At 41.7% G+C, this 24,141-nt stretch overlaps 1 protein-coding gene across 2 annotated transcripts in view; it reads left to right on the forward strand.

Annotated features, from left to right (window-relative positions):
- Positions 1 to 18,974, forward strand: part of MYH15 (myosin heavy chain 15) — a 94,899-nt gene extending 75,925 nt beyond the window's left edge. For both annotated transcript variants that reach the window (XM_083498487.1, XM_083498488.1), the window contains exons 35-44: positions 253 to 377; positions 6,728 to 6,843; positions 7,580 to 7,772; positions 9,071 to 9,274; positions 10,655 to 10,780; positions 11,797 to 11,967; positions 12,263 to 12,367; positions 13,078 to 13,173; positions 15,595 to 15,732; positions 18,840 to 18,974. In XM_083498487.1, coding sequence (XP_083354613.1) covers positions 253 to 377; positions 6,728 to 6,843; positions 7,580 to 7,772; positions 9,071 to 9,274; positions 10,655 to 10,780; positions 11,797 to 11,967; positions 12,263 to 12,367; positions 13,078 to 13,173; positions 15,595 to 15,732; positions 18,840 to 18,857 — 1,292 coding nt within the window. In that variant the 3' untranslated portion in view covers positions 18,858 to 18,974. The remainder of the gene's footprint in view (positions 1 to 252; positions 378 to 6,727; positions 6,844 to 7,579; positions 7,773 to 9,070; positions 9,275 to 10,654; positions 10,781 to 11,796; positions 11,968 to 12,262; positions 12,368 to 13,077; positions 13,174 to 15,594; positions 15,733 to 18,839) is intronic.
- Positions 18,975 to 24,141: the final 5,167 nt, after the last annotated feature.

Consider the following 24,141-nt stretch of genomic DNA (forward strand, 5'->3'; position numbering starts at 1 on the left):
CAATGAATGTGTTTTAACCTATGTGATTTTCAGATGCAGTCGATAGATTTCATTTCTCCATAAGCCTGTTTAATAAATTTGATGGTTCTATATGATACGCACCCACCAATTTTTAAATAAATAGATAAACATAAATTTCTAAGTTTTTAGCAAAAATCCAAGATAGGAAAAACTAAATTACCATTGTGAAGAGATAACTTGGTGCATTCAGGACTTTCTGACACTTTGGTCTTTCTTTAAAAAAAAAAATAGAGGAGATTTCAGATCTAACTGACCAGATCAGTGAAGGAAACAAGAACCTTCATGAGGTGGAGAAGATGAAGAAGCAGATTGAACAAGAAAAATCGGAAGTCCAGCTAGCCCTGGAAGAAGCTGAGGTAAGACAAAGGTTTGGAACAAGAAATGAGGTTTCTAGAGTCGCTGTCAGTTTTCCACCCAAAAGAAAAACAGAGGAAACAAAGGATAAGCAAGATTCGCTTCATGTGCATAGGCGGGGAAAACAAAGTGTGGTAAAATGATGTAGTACTTATTATATGGAATATTATTGTTACTTAGATTTCTTCCTCCCCTTCTCTTTACGTAGGGATCCTAGGGTAGGCTATGTACAAGTGCTGTTGCAGTACACTTTTCGAAAGATTTCAACTTTCACATTTTGAAGTTTTCGTTTGAATTTAGTGTGGGTTTAAAAAATGTTTTTGGGGAAAACCCAGTCAGATTAGACATTTGAGCAATGGACTCTAGAAATCCTTGGGCGTATCAGGAATGGCAGACAAGTTTCCCTGAAGGTAGCTTTTCCACCATTACCTATTTTACCCTGTAATAAACAGCCATAGGGGAGTGTTGGGCATGTTCTGGGGCAACGATGGGAAACTCGCAGCCCTCCAGACATTGCCCAATCCCGAGTTCCATTGTCCCCAGTCAACATGGTCAATGGCCATGGATGATGGGAGTTGTAGTCCCATAACATTTTGAGCACCACAGGCACCCTATCCTTGGTTAGCATATGGTGATGAGCAAGCACTACAAGTCTGTACAGAGTGCTGCATCAACGGAGACTATTCCCCTGGACAGGGATGGACAAGTAATGGCTTGTAGGCAGCAGTTCCCCAAAGCAAGGTTCTGGTCCCTGGTGACCCTGCCAAAACATGTTCAAGTGTTGTTTTATCTGTGCCTGCACAATGCAATTAAGATATAGATAGTACAGATAGATATAGATGGATAGATAGATACACACACACACACACACACACACACACTGCATTAGAAACAATAAAAAATCTTTTTTTAACCATAATAAACAAACACATATGTAAGAAAGAGGGATTCTACACTTCATATCACATCTCTCATTTGGATTTTATATGCAATATGCAAATGGACCTATCTGGATGTAATGTGAGGCTGTTCAGCACGTTCTCCATAACTGCGAAGGTTTTGCAGCTCGATGGTGCTGACCATTCCTGGTTTCCAGCCACAGTCTAGAGAATCAAGTGATCTTGAGGATCAAACTATATGTGATGTTAAGCAAGGCTTTGAATCTCATAACTGGAATTCTCTCTCTCTTTTTAGAGCAGATGTAGGGGTGTTGATCTCCCCTCCCTGCCATTTGCCTGCTGGAAATCCCCCCTTAAAACAAAACAAAACACTGTTGAATGCTGCTGGTTAGCCTCAAATAAGTGGCATGAGGGGCCAATTTCACTGGGAAAACAGAATGGGGCTTGTGGAACTGTTAAATCTTTCTCCCCCTGATACTATGCTCCCAATCTGAATTAACTTAACTTCTCCTGCTGTTAGTTAAAAAGAGATCAGAATCTCAGTCATGGAATTAAAAAAAGATATGCTGAATGTACCCCCAAGACTTTCAGGAGATCATTGGTTTCCTACACAAGTAGGATGAGATTGAATATTTGAGGACTCTTGATGCAGGCAAAATTCTAGCACCTTTTGGGGAGAGTAGGGGCTTACCTTGAAATAAGAGCCTAGGATTTCTCTTCTCCTTTCTTTTAATTTTCTTTTATGCCTGGCCACTGTTTCAAGCTAACTACAGTCATCCATCAGCCTCATTCCCAGGAGTGTTTTTGGAGGGAGGAAAAATGGTTGCTCATATCTGCTACAATACAGCCAATGCCATCAGGATAATGTGAGGACTGGAAAGCTAATATACCCTCCAAATCACTTTTATTTTTATGAAGCTAGAGTGAATATATTCTTAAAAGCCATCAGTTATTCTCATGAGCGCCTGAAACATTTTGGCTTCCCCACCTGGCACCTGCATTTGCTGTGATATCTGGAGGTTTGTTCAGTGCACTGGAACATGATTTGTTTATATTGTGGAATAATTTAACATCACCAAGGGCATTTTCATGAATTAACCTTTAAAAATAACACATAATTAGTTTTTTTAAAGTTCCATTTCTTCATCTGTTAGAAATGCTTGGAATACTTGAAAATAAGATTTAGCTTAAGCTATTTAATTTTTATCAAAATCTTTTCTTTCTTTTTTTCATCTTGCAGGCTGTTTTGTACTTTGCAGGGATTTCCCCTCCAAATAAAAAGGTGTTGCTATCAGAGCAGAGGAACAGCATGTTTCATCCCACTGCTTTGAATAGCTAAGCATGATAGATAGATAGATGATCGATATATTATATTTTTATATATAATATATGTTGCGAATATACTCCAGCTGATTGGTCATAATGCATCAGCTTGTGGTGTGTTCAAGAGCTTTACCTTGACAGATCACCCTAGAACGTGCCATGGCATATTAGTGCTAAAAGCAGCATGGCCACAGATCTGTAAACAAAATAGAAGAGGAAGTGTTTTGCTCTTCCCCACTTCTTAAGCAGTGTGTCGTACTAACAGACCAATCCTATAGGTCTCCATTAACTGCAGAAATGCTTTCAAGGCATTCTCCCAGCCCTTTAGTTCTTTGGATTGCATATGGTATCATCCCACCCCTGGCCTTTGCTGATGCATAATTTCTGCTTTTCTGTTGTGGCAGTATTGGGATTCAAGTGTCTTAGGCAGGGGCTGTGCATTAGTAGTGGTGGTGGTGCTGGGCCAGGGACTGGTGCTTGGAAACTCCAAAGAAAGCTGCAAGCCATTTGGGAACATTCAATATTATTTACAAAGGTGGGGGTTTGTTTTCCAGTTGTCTGGTATTCCTGGCCATCCACACTAAAGATAACAGCTCTAAAGGCCTGATACAGTCAAGCCACATATCCTCTAAACTCTACTAGCACCCTGCTCTCCCTCTCCAAAAGCCCCATTACTCTGCTGTGGTAGTTATTGTACAGAAATCGGAACCTGGCTAAGCCATAAATCTTTCCCCTTGCTAACTCAAGATGGGGGAAGTTCACAGCCATTGCTACAGAGCACAACCCAAATATTAGAAAGCTTGAGTCAGCTGTTGATCACCAACAGTTTCAGTACAGGAATTATGTACCTTACTGCTTCCATGAATTGAGACCCACAAAGAACGAATTATTTGCTTAGGATATAAAGCAGCCAATATTAAGTGGCTGCCTTTTGATGCTAATTTAGTAGAAACTCCTCCTTTCCTCTCTTGCACAAATGGGTTTTTATTAGGAGGCGCATGAGTGAAATATTACTTATGCAAGTAGTGCATGATGTATTTGTGTGTGTGTGTTGGCTATTATCCTGGAGTTAAAAAAACCCCTCTATCCTTCATAGAACGTTTCAAAATTCTCTAACTTTTGTCACAATCCAAAAGCAATATTGGACAGCATTCAGCCAGATATTGCCTCTGTCTTTTATTTCTAAAGGTAGTAGATACCAAACCATATCCAATAACTATATAAAGACCTTATTTGATTCTGTCTGACAGATTGTTTAAATCAGGTAAACTTGCTGCTTCATTTGCACTGCTTTTGCTAATAACTGAATGACACAGATTTCCTGGATGGCATCTGCTGAAGACCAGATAGTCAAGAACTCCACAGACCCTAACTGATCTTCATATTGTGGGCAATGATTATCTAGTGCATAGTATGGTGGCATAAACTGTACACAAAGAAGAACAAATTTCCATTTTTATGGATGTTGAGAGAGAATTAAACAGCCCTTAGAGCCCCTATAACCCATTAACCTTATTTGCCATATAGATTTAGCTGTACAACACTCTTACATTCACAAACACACACAGTCCAGCAAAATCTCCATGTCTTTTGCAGTCCCTAGACTGCAGAAATGCCAAGTTCTTCTTTGACTTAGCTCTGTGTCAGTCCCCAAACCCCCAGCCTTACCACTTAAGTTTTTCTTTTTTTATCACCTTCCATGCCTCTTTGCTTCTCAGCTGATGGAGGGGAGAACTCTTATGCATGTTTAATATAAACTCTGCAAAAATATTATGCAAGAAGAGGAAAAAGAGATGAACTCGATGGCCAAAACAGACACAACAGTGCAATCTTATACCTGTCTACTCAGGTATAAGATTGCAATACTCACTGATTGCAATGATCCCAGGTATGTATGTGAAGGATTGCAGGCGAAATGTGTGAATGCATTTCATATAACCCCCCCTCCAACTTTAACAACAGTAGCTGTGGGGAAAGGTTACACCTTCCAGTCTCACTTCTTAAGAGCCTGCCACAACATCCCATATCATAGAAGTTGAAACCAGAGCAAATTACATCAATTCTTCTGATAGCAAAACCGGACTTTCTTCTTATTGATATTTTAAGGGATCAATAAGAAGTCTTGTCAGCTAGAGAGGATATTTGTGCAGGAATAAAACGAAAGACTGTAACTTACATCTTGAGTCCCCCGCCTGGGTCCACTGATGTAGATGCTAGAACAACACAAGCAGTGTCTTACACGAGGCAAGCTCCCGGAGCTCCCTTTGCTGAAGGAAAATACTGGTGCTACTTATGAAGCTGCTCTGACATCACTTTGGTTGCTACTCAATGCTCATTAACCTGAGAACAGCGTCAGTGCAAGGCATTGCACTGCCTGAGGTGGGCTGTTGCCACTGTCTTCCTCCTCTGCCTCCACTGCAGCTGCCTCCTCCTGTCCCACATTAACATGCAGGCTCACCTAGTCAAACACTTGCTGACAGCAGCATAAGAATCACTTCTAGGATAACCGGGATCACCACACGCCTCAGTGTCAAACTCTAAGAAAGAGGTCCTTCATCAGAGCAAAGCATTGTTTGCTGGGTGGCCCAGAGAGTGCTTGTGCTGCCCCTGCTTTGCCGCAGTGGTGGAAATTACGGCTGAATACTGTTTACGGACATGGGTGGCACTGTGAGTTAACCACTGAGCCTAGGGCTTGCCGATCAGAAGGTCGGCAGTTCGAATCCCCGCAACGGAGTGAGCTCCCGTTGCTTGGTCCCTGCTCCTGCCAACCTAGCAGTTTGAAAGCACGTCAAAATGCAAGTAGATAAATAGGTACCACTCCGGCAGGAAGGTAAATGGCATTTCCGTGTGCTGCTCTGGTTTGCTAATAAAGCGAGATGAGTGCCGCAACCCCAGAGTCGGCCACGACTGGACCTAATGGTCAGGGGTCCCTTTACCTTTACTGTTTACGGAAACCTGTGGTCCTCCAGGTGTTGTTGGACTTCAGCAAGCCCCAGTCAGCACAGTCAATGGCCCAAGATGTAGTCCAATAGCATCTGGGGGGCCACAGACTTCCCACTGCTGCTTTAAAATTTAAGAGTCTTTCCTACCCTAGGCCACCTCACCCACATTGCCTCAATCTTAGGAAGGGGGGATGTAGGCCTGGGCTCCACTTCCCTGCAGTAGCAAATGCTATTTAATGCTTGCTATAGAAGCAAAAGCAGAAGTGCTTCATGGTGGATTGGTGACTAAGTGGCAACTGCAGTGGTGACAGCGGCAATGGCAGGTTCATCTGCCGCCTGAACCACACAGCTAATGCTAGGGCTAGCCCTGAGTCAAGGGTGCTCCTTAGCCAAAGGAATGCACACGGCAGATAGTTAACTCTATATTGTCAAAGCTCACACTTACAGTAGGCTCCAGGTACCACACACGCTGGTTTAGCATCTAGGCAGCTATTGCCAGGTCTGAGCTCTATGGAGCAGTTGCAGCAACAGGGAGCCATGTCCCCTTCACCAGCTTATGCATCTTCCCCCAACAGGCTGTGCACACACAGCCAGAGACTACGCCTGTGTGGAAGCTGCTACTGCTCTTCTCACTTTCACCCGCACCTGATTCTGTGAGACAGTTGTTCAGGAAAGGGTGAGGAAGGACCCAGCCCTTCACTTGCTGACCCACCTGTTCCTCTAGCTCTGAAACTTCCCTTGCTTCTGACTCTTGCCATCACTGTACCCCTCTCCTGAGTCAGACTTCCCCGGTGCACACTCATGAGCGTCCTACCAGTCCCTGGCACCCTGTCTGAGAGATGCGGTGCAATCCTATAGATGACTACTTGGGTTAAGTCTCACCGAGTTCATTGGGAGATCCTTCCAAGTAACCATACATAGGATTGCAGGCCTAAGTCCCTTTGTGCACAATGGGACTTACTTCTGAGTAGACATACATAGGATTGCACTGTTAGGGTGTGATAAACATAGCTGTTGATATCCCTTGACTCTCACTCCTAGAGACCCATGCAGCTGCAGAAAGCTTCATTCCTTAGACACTAGAATTGGATCCTATGGATGTTCCATTGCACAATGAAGCATAGGATTAGGCTCCATACTTCAAAGTTATTATCTCTGTGTTGTTAATATGCATTATATATATTTTAGGGGGCTCTGGAACATGAAGAAAGCAAGACATTGCGTTTTCAACTGGAACTCTCCCAAATTAAAGCAGACTTTGAAAGAAAGCTGGCAGAAAAAGATGAAGAAGTTGATAATTTCAGGTATAGTATGCACACAAGGCAATTAACAGAGCCAAACTATATATGAAGTGTGATTTTTAAAAAGAACAGGGTTGGAACTAAAAGAAAACAAGATTTCTAGTTTTAGTATTTCTTAGCATCCAGAGTAGGTTAACTGAACTTAGATGCAGTTTAAACTAATGGGACTTGAATCCTGAATATCTTCCCCCATGGAATTCAATAGAACCTAATGTAGTCTGGCTCCAACACAGGTTTTTTGTTTCTTTTTAAGAACTAGACACAAATGATCAGTGTGTCTCTTACCAATCACCAGAATTTCTCAAACTTGTCCTGGCAGTAACACATTATGTAGAAGAGGGCAATTTTCTTCTGCTTATGTATCTGTTTTGCCATCTGTACATGCTGTCTTAATTTGCAAGAATGTTGTTAAGGCTGATTGATAATTACTGTCTGCACAATATGTTGACAAAAGATACATTAATAAACAAGAGGCAATAAACAAAACAAAAAACCTGGAATCTTTCACAGTTGAGAGTATTTCAGGGAAGAGATTCAAAATGAAATTATTTTACAGAGCGAAGTAAGAAGATCTGGAGATGGGAACTGAGGGGAATGCTGGATTTTCCTATTTACTCTTTATGCTAAAAAATCTATATGTGAAAAGGTAGACTTCACTAGCAGCACAGGGCATTGTCAAAAATTAGGGAAAGAGAAGCCTGTGCCCACATTTGCTTACATGACATGATTTCAAAATCAGGAGAAACCAGCAACGTGCCATAGACACATTGCAGTCCACCTTGGATTCGGAAGCCAAGAGTAGAAACGAGGCCATCCGACTGAAGAAGAAGATGGAAGGAGACCTCAACGAGATGGAAATCCAGCTCAGCCATGCTAACCGGCATGCCTCTGAGGCAACAAAGACCACACGCATCCTTCAGGCTCAAATAAAGGTACGTCTTGTTGCTTGTGGGACCTGGGCATTAACAAAAAATATTCTGAGCGATTGCACTCAAAATAATGATAATTATAATAATGATAATGATAATATTTATACCCCACCCATCTGGCTGGGTTTTCCCAGGCACTCTGGGTGACTCCCAACATAATATTAAAAACATGATAAAACATCAAACATTAAAAACTTCCCTAAACAGGGCTGCCTTCAGATGTCTTCTAAAAGTCAGATAGTTGTTTATTTCCTCGACATCTGATGGGAGGGTGTTCCACAGGGCAGGTGCCACTACTGAGAAGGCCCTCTGCCTGGTTCCCTTTAACCTCACTTCTTGCAGTGAGACAGGCATAGGCAAACTTGGCCCTCCAGTTGTTTTTGCCTACAACTACCATGATCTCTAGCTAACAGGACCAGTGGTCAGGGATGATGGGAATTGTAGTCCCAAAACATCTGGAGGGCTGGGCTGAGTTTGCCTATACCTGCAGTGAGGGAACCGCCAGAAGACCCTCGGAGCTGGACCTCAATGTCTGGGCTGAACGATGGGGGTAGAGACGCTCCTTCAGCTTCAAACGTAGGGTTAGAAGGCAAACAAGAAGTTACCTTTCCCTTGTAGTACTAAAGTGGTTTCTGGGGAATACTTGCAACCTGGAGAGAATGTGAGGGAAGGTGTTTAACCTTTTCCTGTCCTCTCCCCCATGCCGATTTTATTGAGCATTCATTCTGAGTTGTTTGCAAGGCAATTATACAACAATAAGCATCCTTATTTGCTTCTAAGGTGTTTATATCCCTTCATGTTAACCATTTCAAACATTTCAATGCAGTTCCCCATCACTTTCCTAACAGCAAAAAGTCCATTGCAAAGAAAAGTGGATTTATTGTACTAGGTAGGGATAGGAAACCTCTGGTCCACAGCCTGATTAGGCCTGCCAGGTCTACCCATTTGGCCTACTAGGTCATTTTGGCCAAGCCATGACCATCTGCCCTACACCTGACATGAGGTATATGGTAAAGGTGAAAACCACATATGGGACAGGTGAAACCACAGTAGGAAAACGAAAGGGGGTTCCAGGCACTCCTGGCCTTTGAAGCTCCAACCATCAGCTGACTGCCAGGGCTTCAAAGCACAGTGCACCTTTGGTTGAGGAATAGGATTCCCTGCACTACAATACAGTCAATCCTAACCCTGAAAGACAGCGATATGGGGGATCCCATCTATAAGATTCCTTCTCTGCATAACAGGAGTAAAGCCTGGCTTCATTGGGCCCAGTGTGTGACCATGCTGCTGTTTTTCTCCAGGAACTGCAAGTACAACTTGATGATTCAACACACCTGAATGAAGACTTCAAAGAGCAGCTGGCAGTCACTGACCGACGTAACACTCTCCTCCAGTCTGAGTTGGATGAGCTCAGGGCTCTGCTGGACCAGACAGAACGTGGTCGTAAATTGGCAGAGCAGGAGCTGCTGGAAGCCACTGAACGTGTGAACCTTCTGCACACCCAGGTTGTTATATCAAATGTTGTTTCCCTAACCTGCCTCACCCCCCCCCATCACATTAGATCATAAACCAGACATTCTTACATAGAGTAGTGACTCACAGCAATGCAGGTTTCAGACAAAGTATGACCCCATTAACAAGGGTACACAAAGACTGTTCATTCTTGGGGGGGGGGAGAAATTAAAGCGAAAAAGAGTAATTTTAACACATTTATAGTTCGAAAGCCTCTAGATAAAAGAAAAATGGCTTTGCTGAACATTTCTGTGACATCTACCACCTTTTAAAATTGTCTAGTTTGCCTCCCGTTGTGCTCTCTTTCTGTCAAAATGATCTCTTTCATGATTTTACTCTTCGCTTATCCCAGTCTCTGCTACAATAACATTAAAGACTCATCCCTGTCAAGGGAGAGTTTAGAGTATTTACCCAGGTTCCATTGTTTTAAAATTGGCCTTACCTATATTGTTCAGAGTGAACTGTGCCTTAGAGTGGACTGTTCTCGATAAATAGAGCCTTTCTTTATTGCTAAAAATGATTTCAATGTCCAAGTTTCAAAAATATCACACCGACCACTACTTCTGAGAACTTTCCAATATGAAACAGCTGAGTTGATAATAAAACATTAGCCGTTTTGGCACAGACATTATGTTCCTTATTGCTGTCGTCAACCATACTGAGATCAGGACATGATCCAGCCAATATTAACTACCTTTAAATCCAATTATTTTAGCAGGTAACAGTTAATTGTAAATCTTTCTTATGGAAATAATGAGATTTACAAATGCATCATTTTGGCTCAATCACAGTCTAGCTCTCTCCTTCACAGATTAGCATAAAAGTATCTGTTCAATACTGATTGTGTGCTTAATTACCCAGAGAAGTGGATTAAGTGATATTCGGGTTACTTTGATGAGGGATGCTTTCAAATGTCATTTTTTTCACATCAGGTGTAAAAACCAAAAGACTACTGAATTAATTTCTCTCATAAATTCTGATGCTGAAAACCGAGGGTAATATTCAGTACTAATCTTACTCAGAGTAGACAATTTAAATCAATGGCTTTAAGCTGCATGTCCATACATTTCACTAGGTCTGCTCTGAGTATGACCAATGGTAGATATTCTGATTCTATCTTAAAGCAAAAACATGGCATTATTGATACTTTTGGTCTGTTCTATATCTCTAATTCTGTTGTCTGCCTAGGAACTCCAAAGGTAGTTAATGACACACATTCGCTTGTGCACCCAAGTATAATTTGTGAATTATACCCACCCACCCCCAGGTACAATGTATGAATAGCGTCAGTGTAGCACTAGTCCTAGAAGGTGATAAAGAGGATCATGTGTCCCTGAAGGATCTTCCTTTCTCCTCTTCCTTTCAAACTCAAGAATACAAGCCTGATCAACCAGAAGAAGAAGCTGGAGACTGATATCTCTCAAATGCAAAATGAAGTGGAGGAAGCCATCCAGGAGTGCAGGAATGCCGAAGAAAAGGCCAAAAAAGCAATCACTGATGTAAGTAGACAGCTTATTCCTGCTTGCACAGATGTCCAGTCTTATTCTTCCTGGTTTGCTGATCTTTTGTTGCCCATGGTTTTCGTTTCTGAATCAAGTACTGCTTTGCATGCTGGCAAGTCAGGGATTGTGAAAATTTATTTATTTAGACTCACTAGCAGTGGTGATCTGTTGTCATCAGAAGTCATATATCTTAGAACATCTATCATAATTTAGAAGGATGTTTGGCATTTTTATAGTGAAAGTGACCTTTTCTCCCCATATATCTTCATGCAGATTGGCTTTCACTGCATTTCAAAAACCCAGATGTGAAATTTGGTGAAAATTGGTAGAATAACAGCAGTGTTCCTAAATTGGGTGGGAGAAGAATTTGCCTCTCTGAAATATTAACTGTGTCTGTTTTGGATTTTTCCTATTGTCACCTCTCGTGATAATTACAAATGTGTTCAGTTACAGCTTACGTAAATAGAAGATGGCTCAAATGTAGGGATATCATAAAGTGATATCCGTACATAATACCAAGGTGTACAACAACTCACATTGTGCTTAATTATATGAAGTTATAAATAAAATTTTAGACTAAGGACTCATCCAGCCTTGTGCTTGTCCCATGCCTCAGAAGCATGGGTCCAAGAGGTTTTGTCCCTGGGAAACACACCCTTTGGCAATAAATCAGAGCCCACGTCAATCTTGAGAAAATTTTATTTATGTTTGCTCCAATTCAGATTTTTTTTTTGGGGGGGTGGTAGGGCAAAGGCAAGGCTGGATGAGCCCTAAGTCCTAGAAATGGTTCATTACTTTCTCCAGATCGAGGGAACTTGTGATCCACCAAATGCTATTGGACTCCAACTCCCATTGGCCCAGCCAGCATGTCCAATGGTCATGCATGATAGGATTTGTAGCCCTTCCTCCTGTTATAGATATTTCCCAGGGTTTTGTAGTTGTCTCAAATCGCCAAAATCATTGGGACTCATTGTTTGTTTGGGGTGGCGTTTCACACATTTATGTTATTATAGGCAGCAATGATGGCCGAAGAACTGAAAAAAGAGCAAGACACCAGTGCTCACTTGGAGCGAATGAAAAAGAACATGGAACAGACCATTAAAGATCTACAGAAGAGACTGGACGAAGCAGAGCAAATTGCTCTAAAAGGGGGCAAGAAGCAGATTCAAAAGCTGGAATCCAGGGTAGGCTTCTAAGAGTCCACCTTTAGAACCTGTTGTGTCAGCCTCCTTGGAAAATGGTTGGCATGTTCATTTTTAAAATGGGAGCTCAGCTCTGGCTAGAGTAGTAATGTTTTATTTTGAAATGCTAAGTGCTGGAGAATGATGTAAAGGAGCACTCAACAAACGTGCCAAAAGCTTTTGAGTATATATTTATAAAGCACGTTCTGAAGACCTATTGCTAAGACTAAGTTCTTTGAGCTATTCCTATGAGGCAGAGCCCAACAGGAGCACATAAATGCTTTTGATTCTGCTACAGGTCCGCGAGCTGGAAAATGAACTAGAGGCAGAAGCCCGCCGCAATACGGAATCTCAGAAAGGAGTCCGCAAATATGAAAGGCGCATCAAAGAGCTGACATACCAGGTAATAATAACTAAAGTGGGTGAACTGAAATGTTGCGCTAGGACAAATACACGTAATTTCCAATCACAGAAACTTGTTCTGATGTAAAGCAGCATTACCAAAGACTTTCTATATTATAGGCAGCAGCTAACAGCCTGCAGGCGATTCTCTACCACTTTTCTTTTCCTTCTGGCTCTTTCATCTCCATGCTGACTAAAATAGCTTTGTGGGATGAAGGACAGAGAGATGTCTGAGTCAAAGGAGGAAATGTTCTTATCTCACCAGCACTCTTCAGTTTCTGTCTCTTCCTCTGCCTGAACCTCTGACTCATTCCAGGAAACACTGAAGCAAGGGAATGAGAATGAGGATTGGTAGCTGAGAGGTCAATGGAATTCTCCAAGCATCCCTTTAGCTAGTATGTTACAGCTGATAGAGTACCGGACTTGCAAAATTTGGGCTCAAAATCTTTGTTCAACCACACATTTTTCTGGGTGAAGTTCACTGTACAACTCACTATCAGCAGAAACCTCAACAGGATGTCTGTGAGATAAAATGGAGTGACCCAATTTAAGTCATCCAGAGCTCATTGGAGGAAGGCTAGGATAAAAATTAGATAGAGTCTCTTAGTTCCATAATTCTAGATTTCCAGTGAAACAAGCTATCTAACTCTGAGGAGTGGATGGTTGCCAAGTTAACACTTAACTTATTTTTTTCCTATTTGTTCTACAAAGGCAGAAGAAGACAAGAAGAACTTAACAAGGATGCAGGAGCTGATTGATAAGCTGCAGGTGAAAGTGAAAAGCTACAAGCATCAAGCAGAAGAAGCTGTAAGTTGGTGCAGTGTAATGTGTGGCTCTTATCAAATCAGTAATTCACCTAATTTCTGATTGGAGTTGTATTATTCAAACTGGGAAAAGAAGACAAACTGCTGATGTGTGACAACAACACTGCACAAAGAGGTATCATCAAATCACCTCAGAATCCTGAACATTGCAGCAATTTCTCTTCCCTTTTTGAAAAGTACATTTCTTCTACCTTCAAAAGCATGGAGGAAAGTTTAGAGAGTACATCTAAATCTCCTACTAAAGATTTTGAAAACTGGGAGGCACAGAGAGCTGTGTCATTGCTTTGACCCTAAGTCCAGAATGTTTCCAAACTCCAATTTTTAAAATGGTTTTCTTTTCCTCACCCACACCAGACCTTTCCAAATTTTACAACAAGAAAAACTTGAATTGGAAGCACAAATAAATTAGGCACAGTTACTTAATTTTATTCAGTTTCTATAAATGGTTTAATTTTTTTAAAAAAGCACAGCACAGAAGCTTCTCAGTTTTGGAATATTTGGTGTATTATTTTTTTTTTAAATCACATCTCCCCCTAAGAAATAAGGATGCAGACCTTCAGCAAATTGCTGTACTGTGAAGCACCCCTATTCACTGTCAACCATGCCTCAGTCTGTCAGACTTCATTCCATTTTCCTCCCTGCTAGTTTTCTATGTATACCTCTCCCCCACCTTGGAAAAAGAGTTAGGCAGCATTTCATGGTCACTGGGCACACTCAGTCTTGACTAGACCATCTTGATAGGTTCTCGCAACCTTAAAGGCTACTTTCTCAAGATATTTTGTACTCCTGGAACCTTGCATGTTCCTTCTCATCTGCTGATACTGCCGTCTTATGTGGGAGTGGTGAAGTTTTGGCTTCATACACAACAGCACGCATGCTGCATTTCTTACCAAAAACAGAGAGGATGATGTTTCTGCTGCATTCCATTATCTACAACAAATCTAAATACAGTTTCATCTCACAGAATGGAAAATGAACGATACTTTGGTACAGAATCATTTGTCTAAGGCATTCCAGTGCTTGACAAAATGATGCCGCTGTCAGAAAACATTTCACTCTGTATTCCTGTTTTCGCTTCAGTGAATACCACAGACAGATCTTCTGACTTAATGCACTAAAGATCTGAAACAGAATAGTATGTGTTTACTAAAAGTGTCTCAACGTATTTGGAGTTCCATAGCACAGCCACTGGCTGTACAAGCAACTTTCACATGGCTTTCTGCCTAGAATGAGAGTTCTCAAAGGGTGAGGCAGGCCTACTTATAGCAGTAAAATCTGTTGCTGTGCATTCCTGTAAACTCAGATGTTTACATTTCTGGATTAAGTCACAAGGCTGATTATGGAACTGTTTGTGGAGTCTATGGATATGTCTTTCTCAACTTGGTGTCTTCTAGATGTTCTTGAATTCCATTATCCCTGACTTTAGATGGGTAACTCTATCAATTCTTATTTTTCTCTTAAGTTCCACATCTCCACATCAGTCTGCAATTTTTAAAAAATCTTTGCGGAAGATCACCAGCATTTAGTGTGAATTTCTCTTAATTTACTTTTTTTTTAATAAGCCATTTTGCCTAAAATACACATTTTTGCAAAATAATTTCCCCTAATATAATGCATGGTTATGTTATATTTACTACTGCATTTGTTTTTATGGACATTTTACTACAGTTATATGCATTTTTGTACACATTACGTGGCTGGCGAATTGCATTGCCAAAGTTGGATATGTGCGGATGTCAAAGGATGAGTGTTTCAGTTCATGCATTATTTTGGAAAGTGAAACATTCATAGGCTCATCTTTAAATGTAAACTGAATCAGATTTCTCTTCCATTCCTATCTCTAACTTTTTGCCTTGCTGGCTGGAGATGATGGGAGTTGTAGTCCAATAACATCTAGAGGGCATCAAAGGTTGCCTTATTTAGTCTTGGAGGCCTTTGTGAGAATAGCACAACTTGAGGGTCTAGAGCAGTGGTTCTCAACTTGTGGGTCCCCAGATGTTGTTGGACTACAACTCCCATCATCCCTGAGCTCTGGCCTTGCTAGCTAGGGGTGATGGGAGTTGTAGTTCAACAACATCTGGGGACCCACAAGTTGAGAAAGGGTGGTCTAGAGCAATTTGCTATTTCTTCACCACAGAATGTGGAATTTTTCTACGCTGTTTGCTTTCCAATTAAAAGCTTGAAATCACTACCTGCCATCTACAAAACTCTCTGGCTGATCACTGATGGCCTCCCAGATAGACTTTTAAAGATGAAATTGCCTTTCCTGTGTAGCAAATCCCACAAAGTTCCATGAAATGTTTACCATTGACTCACGAATGCTTTTCACAAGTAGTGGAAGGTCCACTACTTGCTAGATTATGGAGGCAAAGCACTTTTGATGTTCTTTTCTCCCTCCTACCAGGAAGCTCAAGCCAACCAGTACCTTGCAAAGTACAGGAAGCAGCAGCATGAGTTGGATGATGCTGAAGAACGAGCCGAAATAGCTGAATCCCAGGTCAATAAGCTCAGGACCAAGTCAAGAGATATTGGCATAAAAAAGGTATGTCAAGCGAATCGGGGGAGAATGTTTCTGGTAGAACCTTCAGAAAAGCAGGGCAGGACATTGGAGTGAGGTGAGGATTTCGTGGGCCTGCATCTCAGACAACCCATCTATGTGCCTGCGTACTTGGATAGTCTTTCCTATTTCTCCTCTGCCTGCCCAGTTTGGGAGAAGGGGCAGCAATTCCAGCCTGATGGGTTGACTCCTGAGGTCCCAAAATGCAGCCAAGAAGCACTGAAGGCTGAATCTTTCTTGACAGTTTATAGCCGAGAAAGGTATGCAGCAAATAACACTACAAAGGCACAGCTGTGAATGAAACACTGCAGACTGCAGGAAGCCATTCTGTTGTGGAATGCTTGTTATTCCAAGCCAAACTGCATGGTATCAATATATTAATTTAGTCTAGGCAAAACCAGATAATGCCCAACACATATTAATCACTCAAACTCTATGTTTTGCCCATGTAATGATGCCTTTGGAGCTACTGTAATTAATATAAGAATTAATCCTCAAAGGTGCAATCCAGATCTATTAAAATCAATGTGGAGGGTTGACAATGATTTTGTTAGGATTTGGATTACATCCTAAAACCAGCTAAAACTAGCAGTTAACAACCTTGGCATTGGCTTATTTGTATTATTTTGGCAGCTGCAACTCATAGTTTCTGGTTATATCAACATTATTTTCTCTAATGACGGGTATTGAGAAAAATCTTATTCACTAATACAAATGAAAGTCCCCGTAGAACAGTAGAGGCTAAGAAGGAAGCCTGTGCTGGCCGACATCCATATTGCATAATCCTATGATGCTGTTGTCATGGCCACCATTCTGAGAGCTCCATGGGGTGACACTAAGGTAGAAAACACAATCGCTTTCAACCTGAGTGAAGCAGCAAAACTTCCTCCTTCACATGATGTCTGTAATAGTCAGAGACTCACAACCATTTCCACTGCAGGTGAGGAAAGTGCCCACATTGCCTGTTGCTTCTTGTTACAAGCTGTTACAACGCTATAATAAATCCCTGTTGTGATTTTGTAATGCACAGTGGAGGTGGCAGTTCCTAGCAATTTTTGGAAACTTGGAGGCGGATAAATTTTCCCCCCAAATCAAAACCATTTAGCTCCTCTTCCTGTTTTTCAAACATTACCAAAAGAATGCTACTCACAAGTAGAAGTGCATTTCCGCATGCAGGCCAAGCAGTGCTAAATGCAGGTGTTGGACAGGGGGCAAGATCTGGTTAATAGATGTGGGACTGTGTACATGCTGTCATTCAAACATATGAAAAGATTTAGACATTGCCTGCTCTTAGAAGTAAATCCTGTGGGATGAGCATAATGTATGTAGCTATAAGTCATTATCACGCTCTTGCCTTTTAGGGTTCCTAAATAGAGAGAGGTGACACAGTAAACAATAACCACAGTAACTACCATGGTAGGCTTATCATTATGCAAAATATATTAATAGAATTCTTCCAGAAGTTATTCAGGCAACAAGAAAAACAACACTCCACCAAACACCCAAAGCCAAGTTTTAGTAAAGAGATTTATCCTTCATTTTACTTTTCCACATTTGTTTGGGCAGCAGAAATCCATGCAGATAAAATGCAAATAGAAAACACAACATATTTTTTTTAAAAAATACTTCTTAATACATCAGCCCACTTGATACCTTGAAAACGGAGGTTATTCATAATTCGTACGTTTAAACCCTGCCAGCACCTAATATCTGAAGAGACATGCTATGCTTTTTAATAACGTTGAGCAAGCTGCAACTTTATCACCACAACACTAGACCCTTACTCAGCCTCTCCATTCCACACAGTTCTTAAAGACACAGATTCCCTTTTAAAGCCAGGAAAACTTTCTGCCCAAAGGTTTTCAGAATATCTCCCTTTCCCACCTTCCATGGTATGTGGACAGACTGGCTCAAAAAGTCCCCTTCATAGCCTCATTCCCTATAGTGCAGTTTACTTAGAATCATAGAATTGTAGAGTGGGAAGGGACTCCGAGGGTCATCTAGTCCAACCTCGTAATGCAGGAAACTCAGCCATTCAACCTCTGCTTAAAAACTTCCAAGGAAGGAGAGTCCTCCACTTTCCAAAGGAGTCTGTTCCGCTGTCAAACAGCTCTTACTGTCAGAAAGTACTTCCTGAAGTTTAGTCAGAATCCCCTTTCTCATAACTTGAATCCATTGGTTAGAGTCCTACCCTCTGGAGCAGGAGAAAACAAGCATGCTCCCTCCTCCATGTGGCAGCCCTTGGTTACCTATACACCTGCTTCCTGTACACTTGGCCCTCTTATATGTAATGTAACCAGATAGAACAAACATGTGTGGGGCAGGGATAGCAAGCTCCACCCCTGACTTGCACATCAGAAGAGAATGGGCACTCACCCCAATTCTGGTGGGGCAGGGGTTGCAGCTCAACCCAGCGCTCCCCAGGGCACAATGGAAAACATTATTTTCCTCATGGCTGGCTGGTGTAATCCTCCCTGGCTGGCTGAAAGGGCTTGTGGGATTGCCCACCAAAATTTCCATTTGAACTGGCCAATTGGGGAGGGGGGGAGCTAAAGCAGCAGACCAGAGTAAAGAATAAATTAGTTGAACTTAATGGAAGTTATGGCTAACCTGTCCCATTGATTTCGGTGGGAATGATGTTCAAGGAACAATGCAATTCTGCGCATGTCTACTCAGAAGTATGCTCCATTGTGCAAAATGGGTCTTGCTGCCAAGAAAGTGAGTACGGGATTAACGCCACCTTGCTACAGTTCACATAGTGCTTTATATGCAACTCATCATGGGATGCCACAGCCATGAGGTGGTGCACCATTCCTCATGGATGCTACTGTACATTCTTAATTTTGTACATAGCTATGTGCAAACATGTTGTGCCCTGGTACTTTTTGAAGCCTTGTAAGACGTTCTGCGTTGCACTTCGGTCTATATTGTATATTCTTCCTACACAAAAATGCATTCCACAAAGGAAATTCAGGACGAATACAGTGGGCCATCTTTCCTAGGAAGTGTGTAAAGGATTGTTGCTTTAAAAAGCCATGCAGTCATTTCTGTTGAGCCTAAACTGTGTTGTCATTTTTTATAATGTATTTCAGGTTCACGATGAGGAGTAAACCTATTATGCCTTGAGTAGCTGCTGGCTAGACTGGTTCTTGCATAGAAACCAGCAGCCCACCGCTGAAGCAGAAGAAAACAGGCATCTTAACAAATAAACAACTATCAAATTAAAATCTGCTGATGCCCTTGTTATATGTGTTTTCAGTTGTGTTTCGCAAGGCTTGGTATTTGGATGTGAAAAAACAAGTTCAGCACTTTTTATTAGTATTTAGGATGTTGGGGATAAAGTGCAGATTTCACAGGAAAACATGTTTTGTGGAATCCCCATTGAAATATCTGGAAATTGCTTACTGACTGCCTTTTGATGTGACTTGTACAGGACAGATTTCCACCACTGCCCTAGACCTATGAGTCAGATAGCCTCTTATTCATGATCTAGAGGCTGTCATCTGGTTTAAAGGCACAGTAAAGCATACTAAATGCTCCCATGCCAAGCTTCTGTTTTTGGAAACGTAAGGAATTCAAAAAAGGTGAGCTATAGCTTTTTTATTATTATTTAAAAAGTCCCTTTGAAGACTTTGTAACGAGTTACCTTAGCCAAGAGCAGTCTGTCACATACATGGCCCTAACTCCCAATCAAAGGCTTGTACCAATCTCAAATTCCAGCAGGCTAAATCTTCTAGCATCTCCTCCTTGATGTTGTGAGCTTCAGATCTCCTCTATATATGAAGCTGCTGCAGAGGAAAGATGTGAGACGCATGAGCAGGTGTGTGAGATGACAAGACGTTAGAGATAGGTAATAACTCAGCAGTCACCCAGTTTATGGAGAGATTGAGGCATTCAGATAAAGGAGCCAGGAACTCCATGAAAAGCAGCAAGGGAAATATAGCTCTTATTAGGCTTATGCATGCTACCAATTTTGTCACACTATATTTTCTGCTTTCCATTGACCTTTCCGCTGAAGATTTTCATTGAAAGGGGACATAGTCTGGATCTATAGTATATATTCAGGCATAATCATTCGTATATCTGGAGTCCTACAAAGGAACTTCCCATCACAGCTGGCTGCCACCAGTAGCTGGTTGACAAAAAAGGTTAATTAGTTTTTCTTATTTATCTTAGATAGTGGCTTCAGGGTGCATGACTCTTTACAGTAGTGGTAGGGAACCTGAGACCCCCATTGTGGTTGGACTTTAGCTTCCATCGGCACCAGTCAGTATGAATAATAGTCAAGGACAGGCCTTTGCCCAGAGGGTTTTTAATCCACTTTGCAAAGGGAGGTGGCAGATGAAAGAAAGGTGGAGTGGTAGCACAGTAAACAGGGAGAATATGCATTATTATGTACGTAGATAGTACAGTCGTACCTCGACTCCCAGGTGCCTTGGGAGTCAAACGTTCAAGCTCCTGAACGATCAAAAACTGGAAGTGAGTGTTCCAGTTTTCAAACATTCTTTTGTAAGCTGAACGTCCGATGGGGCTTCCACAGCTTCCGATTGGCTGCAGGAGCTTCCTGCAGCTAATCAGAAGCTACACTGGTTTTCGGAAGTCAAACGGTCTAGAATGGATTCCGTTCGACTTCCGCGGTATGACTATATATGTATTTAGGTTTCGTAGGGCAAGGGGAGTAGGTGGTTGTGCCAAATCCTCCACAGAAATGGTGGGCTTGGAGGAGAGAGTAGAAGGAAAAGGAGGCCTCCATCCTTTCCACTAGGTCCAAGGCGAAGATGTGGAAGCCTCTTTGGTTTTGCCAGATTTGCCGTGACAGCATCAATGCTCTTCCACCCACTTTGTCAAACATAAGTCAGGCAAGCCTTCTGACAAAACATGAAGAAGTAATTATGTACTAATGATTCCAGGCTATTAGTGGATTCTTTGGAGAGTGAGTGACAAAAGAGAAAGCATAGTCTTTAATTTTGGAAAGCGTACCTCTGTCACTGCGTTCCATTCTTCCTTGACAGTAGACAAAGTGGCTTGAATGCATAATCTAATGGCCACGAGGGATTTTAAAGCTTTGCACTGAAATATGAGCCAGCACTCAACTAGCACTCTGTCACTTCAGGGTTCCAAACCGCACACTGACAACATGTCCACACAATGGCAAAGATATAAACGCATTTCTCTTAACTAGCATTCCCAAAACTGGTGTCCTCCAGATGATTTCAGTTACAACTTACATCAACCACAGTCATTGTCTGTGGATCATAGGAGTTGTAGTCCAAAAAATATGGAAGACACCTAGTTTGGGAAGGCTGCTCTTAATGACTGACAAAGCAGTTAAGGATTTAGGAGTTAACATGGGTGTTTACTTCCAGAAAGACTAGGGAATTCCTAGGTTCTATATAAACTTGCACCAATCTTCCTTCATGCAAAGGGACAAATAAGCACATAAATCAATCATGGCTATTCCTCTGTATAGGTAGTTATTATTGTTGTTCACTCATCTACACCAGACACAAAAGTTGTTGTTTTTAAAGCTATTTTTTAAGGAAATTGGGCAAAAAAATGACACTTCTGATATGGCCAGACATTTTAACCGCTTTTTGAAAATTCTGCCCGGACGCCATTTTTGACACATGAATCCTGGCTATATCCAGGAAATTCCAGATGTATGGCAGCCCTATATTGGATCCTTGTGGCAAGAGAATAATCTGCCTCACTACAATGCCTTGTAAATGTATAAAGGGTAGCTGAAAACATTTTTTTGCAAAAGTAGATCAGAGTTGGATTTGAACTTTGGCTGAGCAGTGGTGACCTGTACTGCCTGGGTTATCTGTCTTATTCTGATAAAGACTGATGATTTTTCTTCGGGGAACCTGAAAGTTGCATAATACCACCGAATTACCAGAATCAAGGGGAAATCTGTAGACTAGGGCCTGGCCACAAGGTTACTGACCATGCACTGCTATATAGGTCTATTGATTTCATTTAGTCTATTCTATGACTTAATATTCAGTATCCCTCATAATTAATGCCAATATATGATATGATATGATATGATATGATATGATATGATATGATATGATATATACAAGTAGGAGCGGTCTCTATTATATCAGGATGAGTGAAGTTTGACTGCATTTTTTTTTGTCTATGACAATTGGAAAGCAATGTGTTTTCCCCCAATGGCTTCAAAATGTCATTCTGCTTCCTGAAGAAGTTCCCTGCCTGTTTTCATTCAAGGGATGTTGTTCCATCTGATCATTTCCCTCAAATACAAAGTAAGAGCTGTTAGAGCTAGTACTATAGGACATACCCCCAGGGACATTTTAATTGAAAACTTCTGTACTGCATGTTCCGAAAAATTTCAGCCAGCTGTGCTTGAGCTATAAAAGTTCATTGCAAATCAATGGCAAAAACGAAAAAGAAAGTATCTGGCAAATACAGCAGAGGTTGGAGGATGAAGGTTGCATTCAAAAAAATTCAACCACAGTTTATTTTTCTCCAAAATTGCACTATATATGTTGTTAGGGTCTGTTTTACATTTAGAAACACCTAGATTGCCAGCGTTCAGCACAAGGAAAAGAAACAAACTTTGCAAGCACAAGTATGAAGAAAACTCATGGGATATATTTTTAAAAATAAATATATATTTAAACCAATTTTGTTTAAAATGTTGTATCAGAGGATTTTGAGTAATATTAGTTTTGGCATTAGATCCATGCAATTATCACACACCTCTTCATGTGAGAGATCCCTATTTGAAATGAACTTTCCTGGTCATCTTAATTCTAAGCATTAAATACAGTGTGAACATGAGAGGTGCCTTACACCAAGTCAGGCCATTGAACAGTAATGTTTTATGAACTGGTGGTTGCCCTCCAGGTCTCTTTGAGCCCAGCCTGCCAGGAATCAAATCTAGGATTGTCTGTATGGAAAGTATGTGTTCTACCGCTAAGCTGTGGCCCTTCTATCTGCCAGTGGAGGATACAGAGGCTCTGCTGCACGCACATTAGGATGTAAAGAGATTGTCAGGGAACTGACATCGGAGCTAGAAGCGGAGGGAAGTCTCTAAAATGATGCTATGCTAGAGAAGGGCCCAGCAGGGAGAGAGGCAGCTCCGCAGATGGGGAAGCAAATCAGCACAACACCAGGGATACAGAGGGGCTGATGGGGGAATCGGCGAGAGGGCTCCAGGACTCTTCACCGGACACCAGCGGGGAGAGCACGGGTCCTCCGCTACCCACGCCCACCCTGCGCAGAAGACTTCCGCGCAGAGAGAGTAGGAGGAGACTGGGTGTCAAACAACTTTTATGTTGGAAAAGATTTAAGAAATGCCCACTGACGGATTCTGCTAGCGACTGAGGCAGCCACGAATTGAAGGGCTGTCCAGACAGAAAGGTTTAACAAGGCAACATAGCCAGGAGAGGCAGCAACTTACGCACGAGCAACCCCATACCCATTACAGAGATGCACATTTAAAACACATTAATGTGAGTTAAGATGCACTTTAAGTGGAGTCCCTCAAGGATTAGTATCCAGACCTGTGCTTTTTAACTTATTCGTTTAGATTTAGAGCTAGGGGTTAGCACTGGGGTAGCCACATTTCCCAGAGTTACCGAATCATTCACGGTGGTTGAAACAAAATGATCGCAAAGAGCTCCAAAAGGCTCTCTCCAAACTAAGTGGATAAGCAGTGGAATGGCAAATGCAATTCAATGTAAACAAGTCTAAAGCGATGCACAGTGGGTAAACAAACAAACCCCAAATTTCACATCTATGTCCATGGGGTTTGAAGTGGCAGTAACTGACCAAAAACTGGCCATTGGGGTCACAGTGGATAACAGCTTGATGAAGATGTTGACCCAGCGGTGGAAAGGTGAATTCCATATTACTGTGGGATTGAAAATAAAACCGGCAATATCATTGTACAAATCTATGGTGAGACCACACTTGGAATGCTGAGGTCAATTCTGGTTACCTTACTTCAAAAAGATACCGTAGAGCTGGAAACAGTGTGGGAAAGATCAATCAAAATGATCAAGGATATGGAGCAGCAACTCCCCTATGAGGAAAAGTCATGACGTTTCAGGTTTTTCAGACTGGAGAAAATGTAAGGAAGAATACAATAGAAGTGCATACGATTATTCTCCCTCTCTCATAATACTTGAGAACCCATGGTCATCCAATGAAACTGAATGCTGGAAGAAACAAAACAAAGCACTACAGTGATACCTCGGGTTAAGTACTTAATTCATTCAGGAGGTCCGTTCTTAACCTGAAGCACCACTTTAGCTAATGGGGCCTCCTGCTGCTGCCATGCTGCCAGAGCATGATTTCTGTTCTCATCCTGAAGCAAAGTTCTTAACCTGAGGTACTATTTCTGGGTTAGCAGAGTCTGTA

Source organism: Podarcis liolepis (assembly GCF_965112155.1).
Source record: "Podarcis liolepis genome assembly, chromosome: 4".
Lineage (NCBI taxonomy): Eukaryota > Metazoa > Chordata > Lepidosauria > Squamata > Lacertidae > Podarcis > Podarcis liolepis.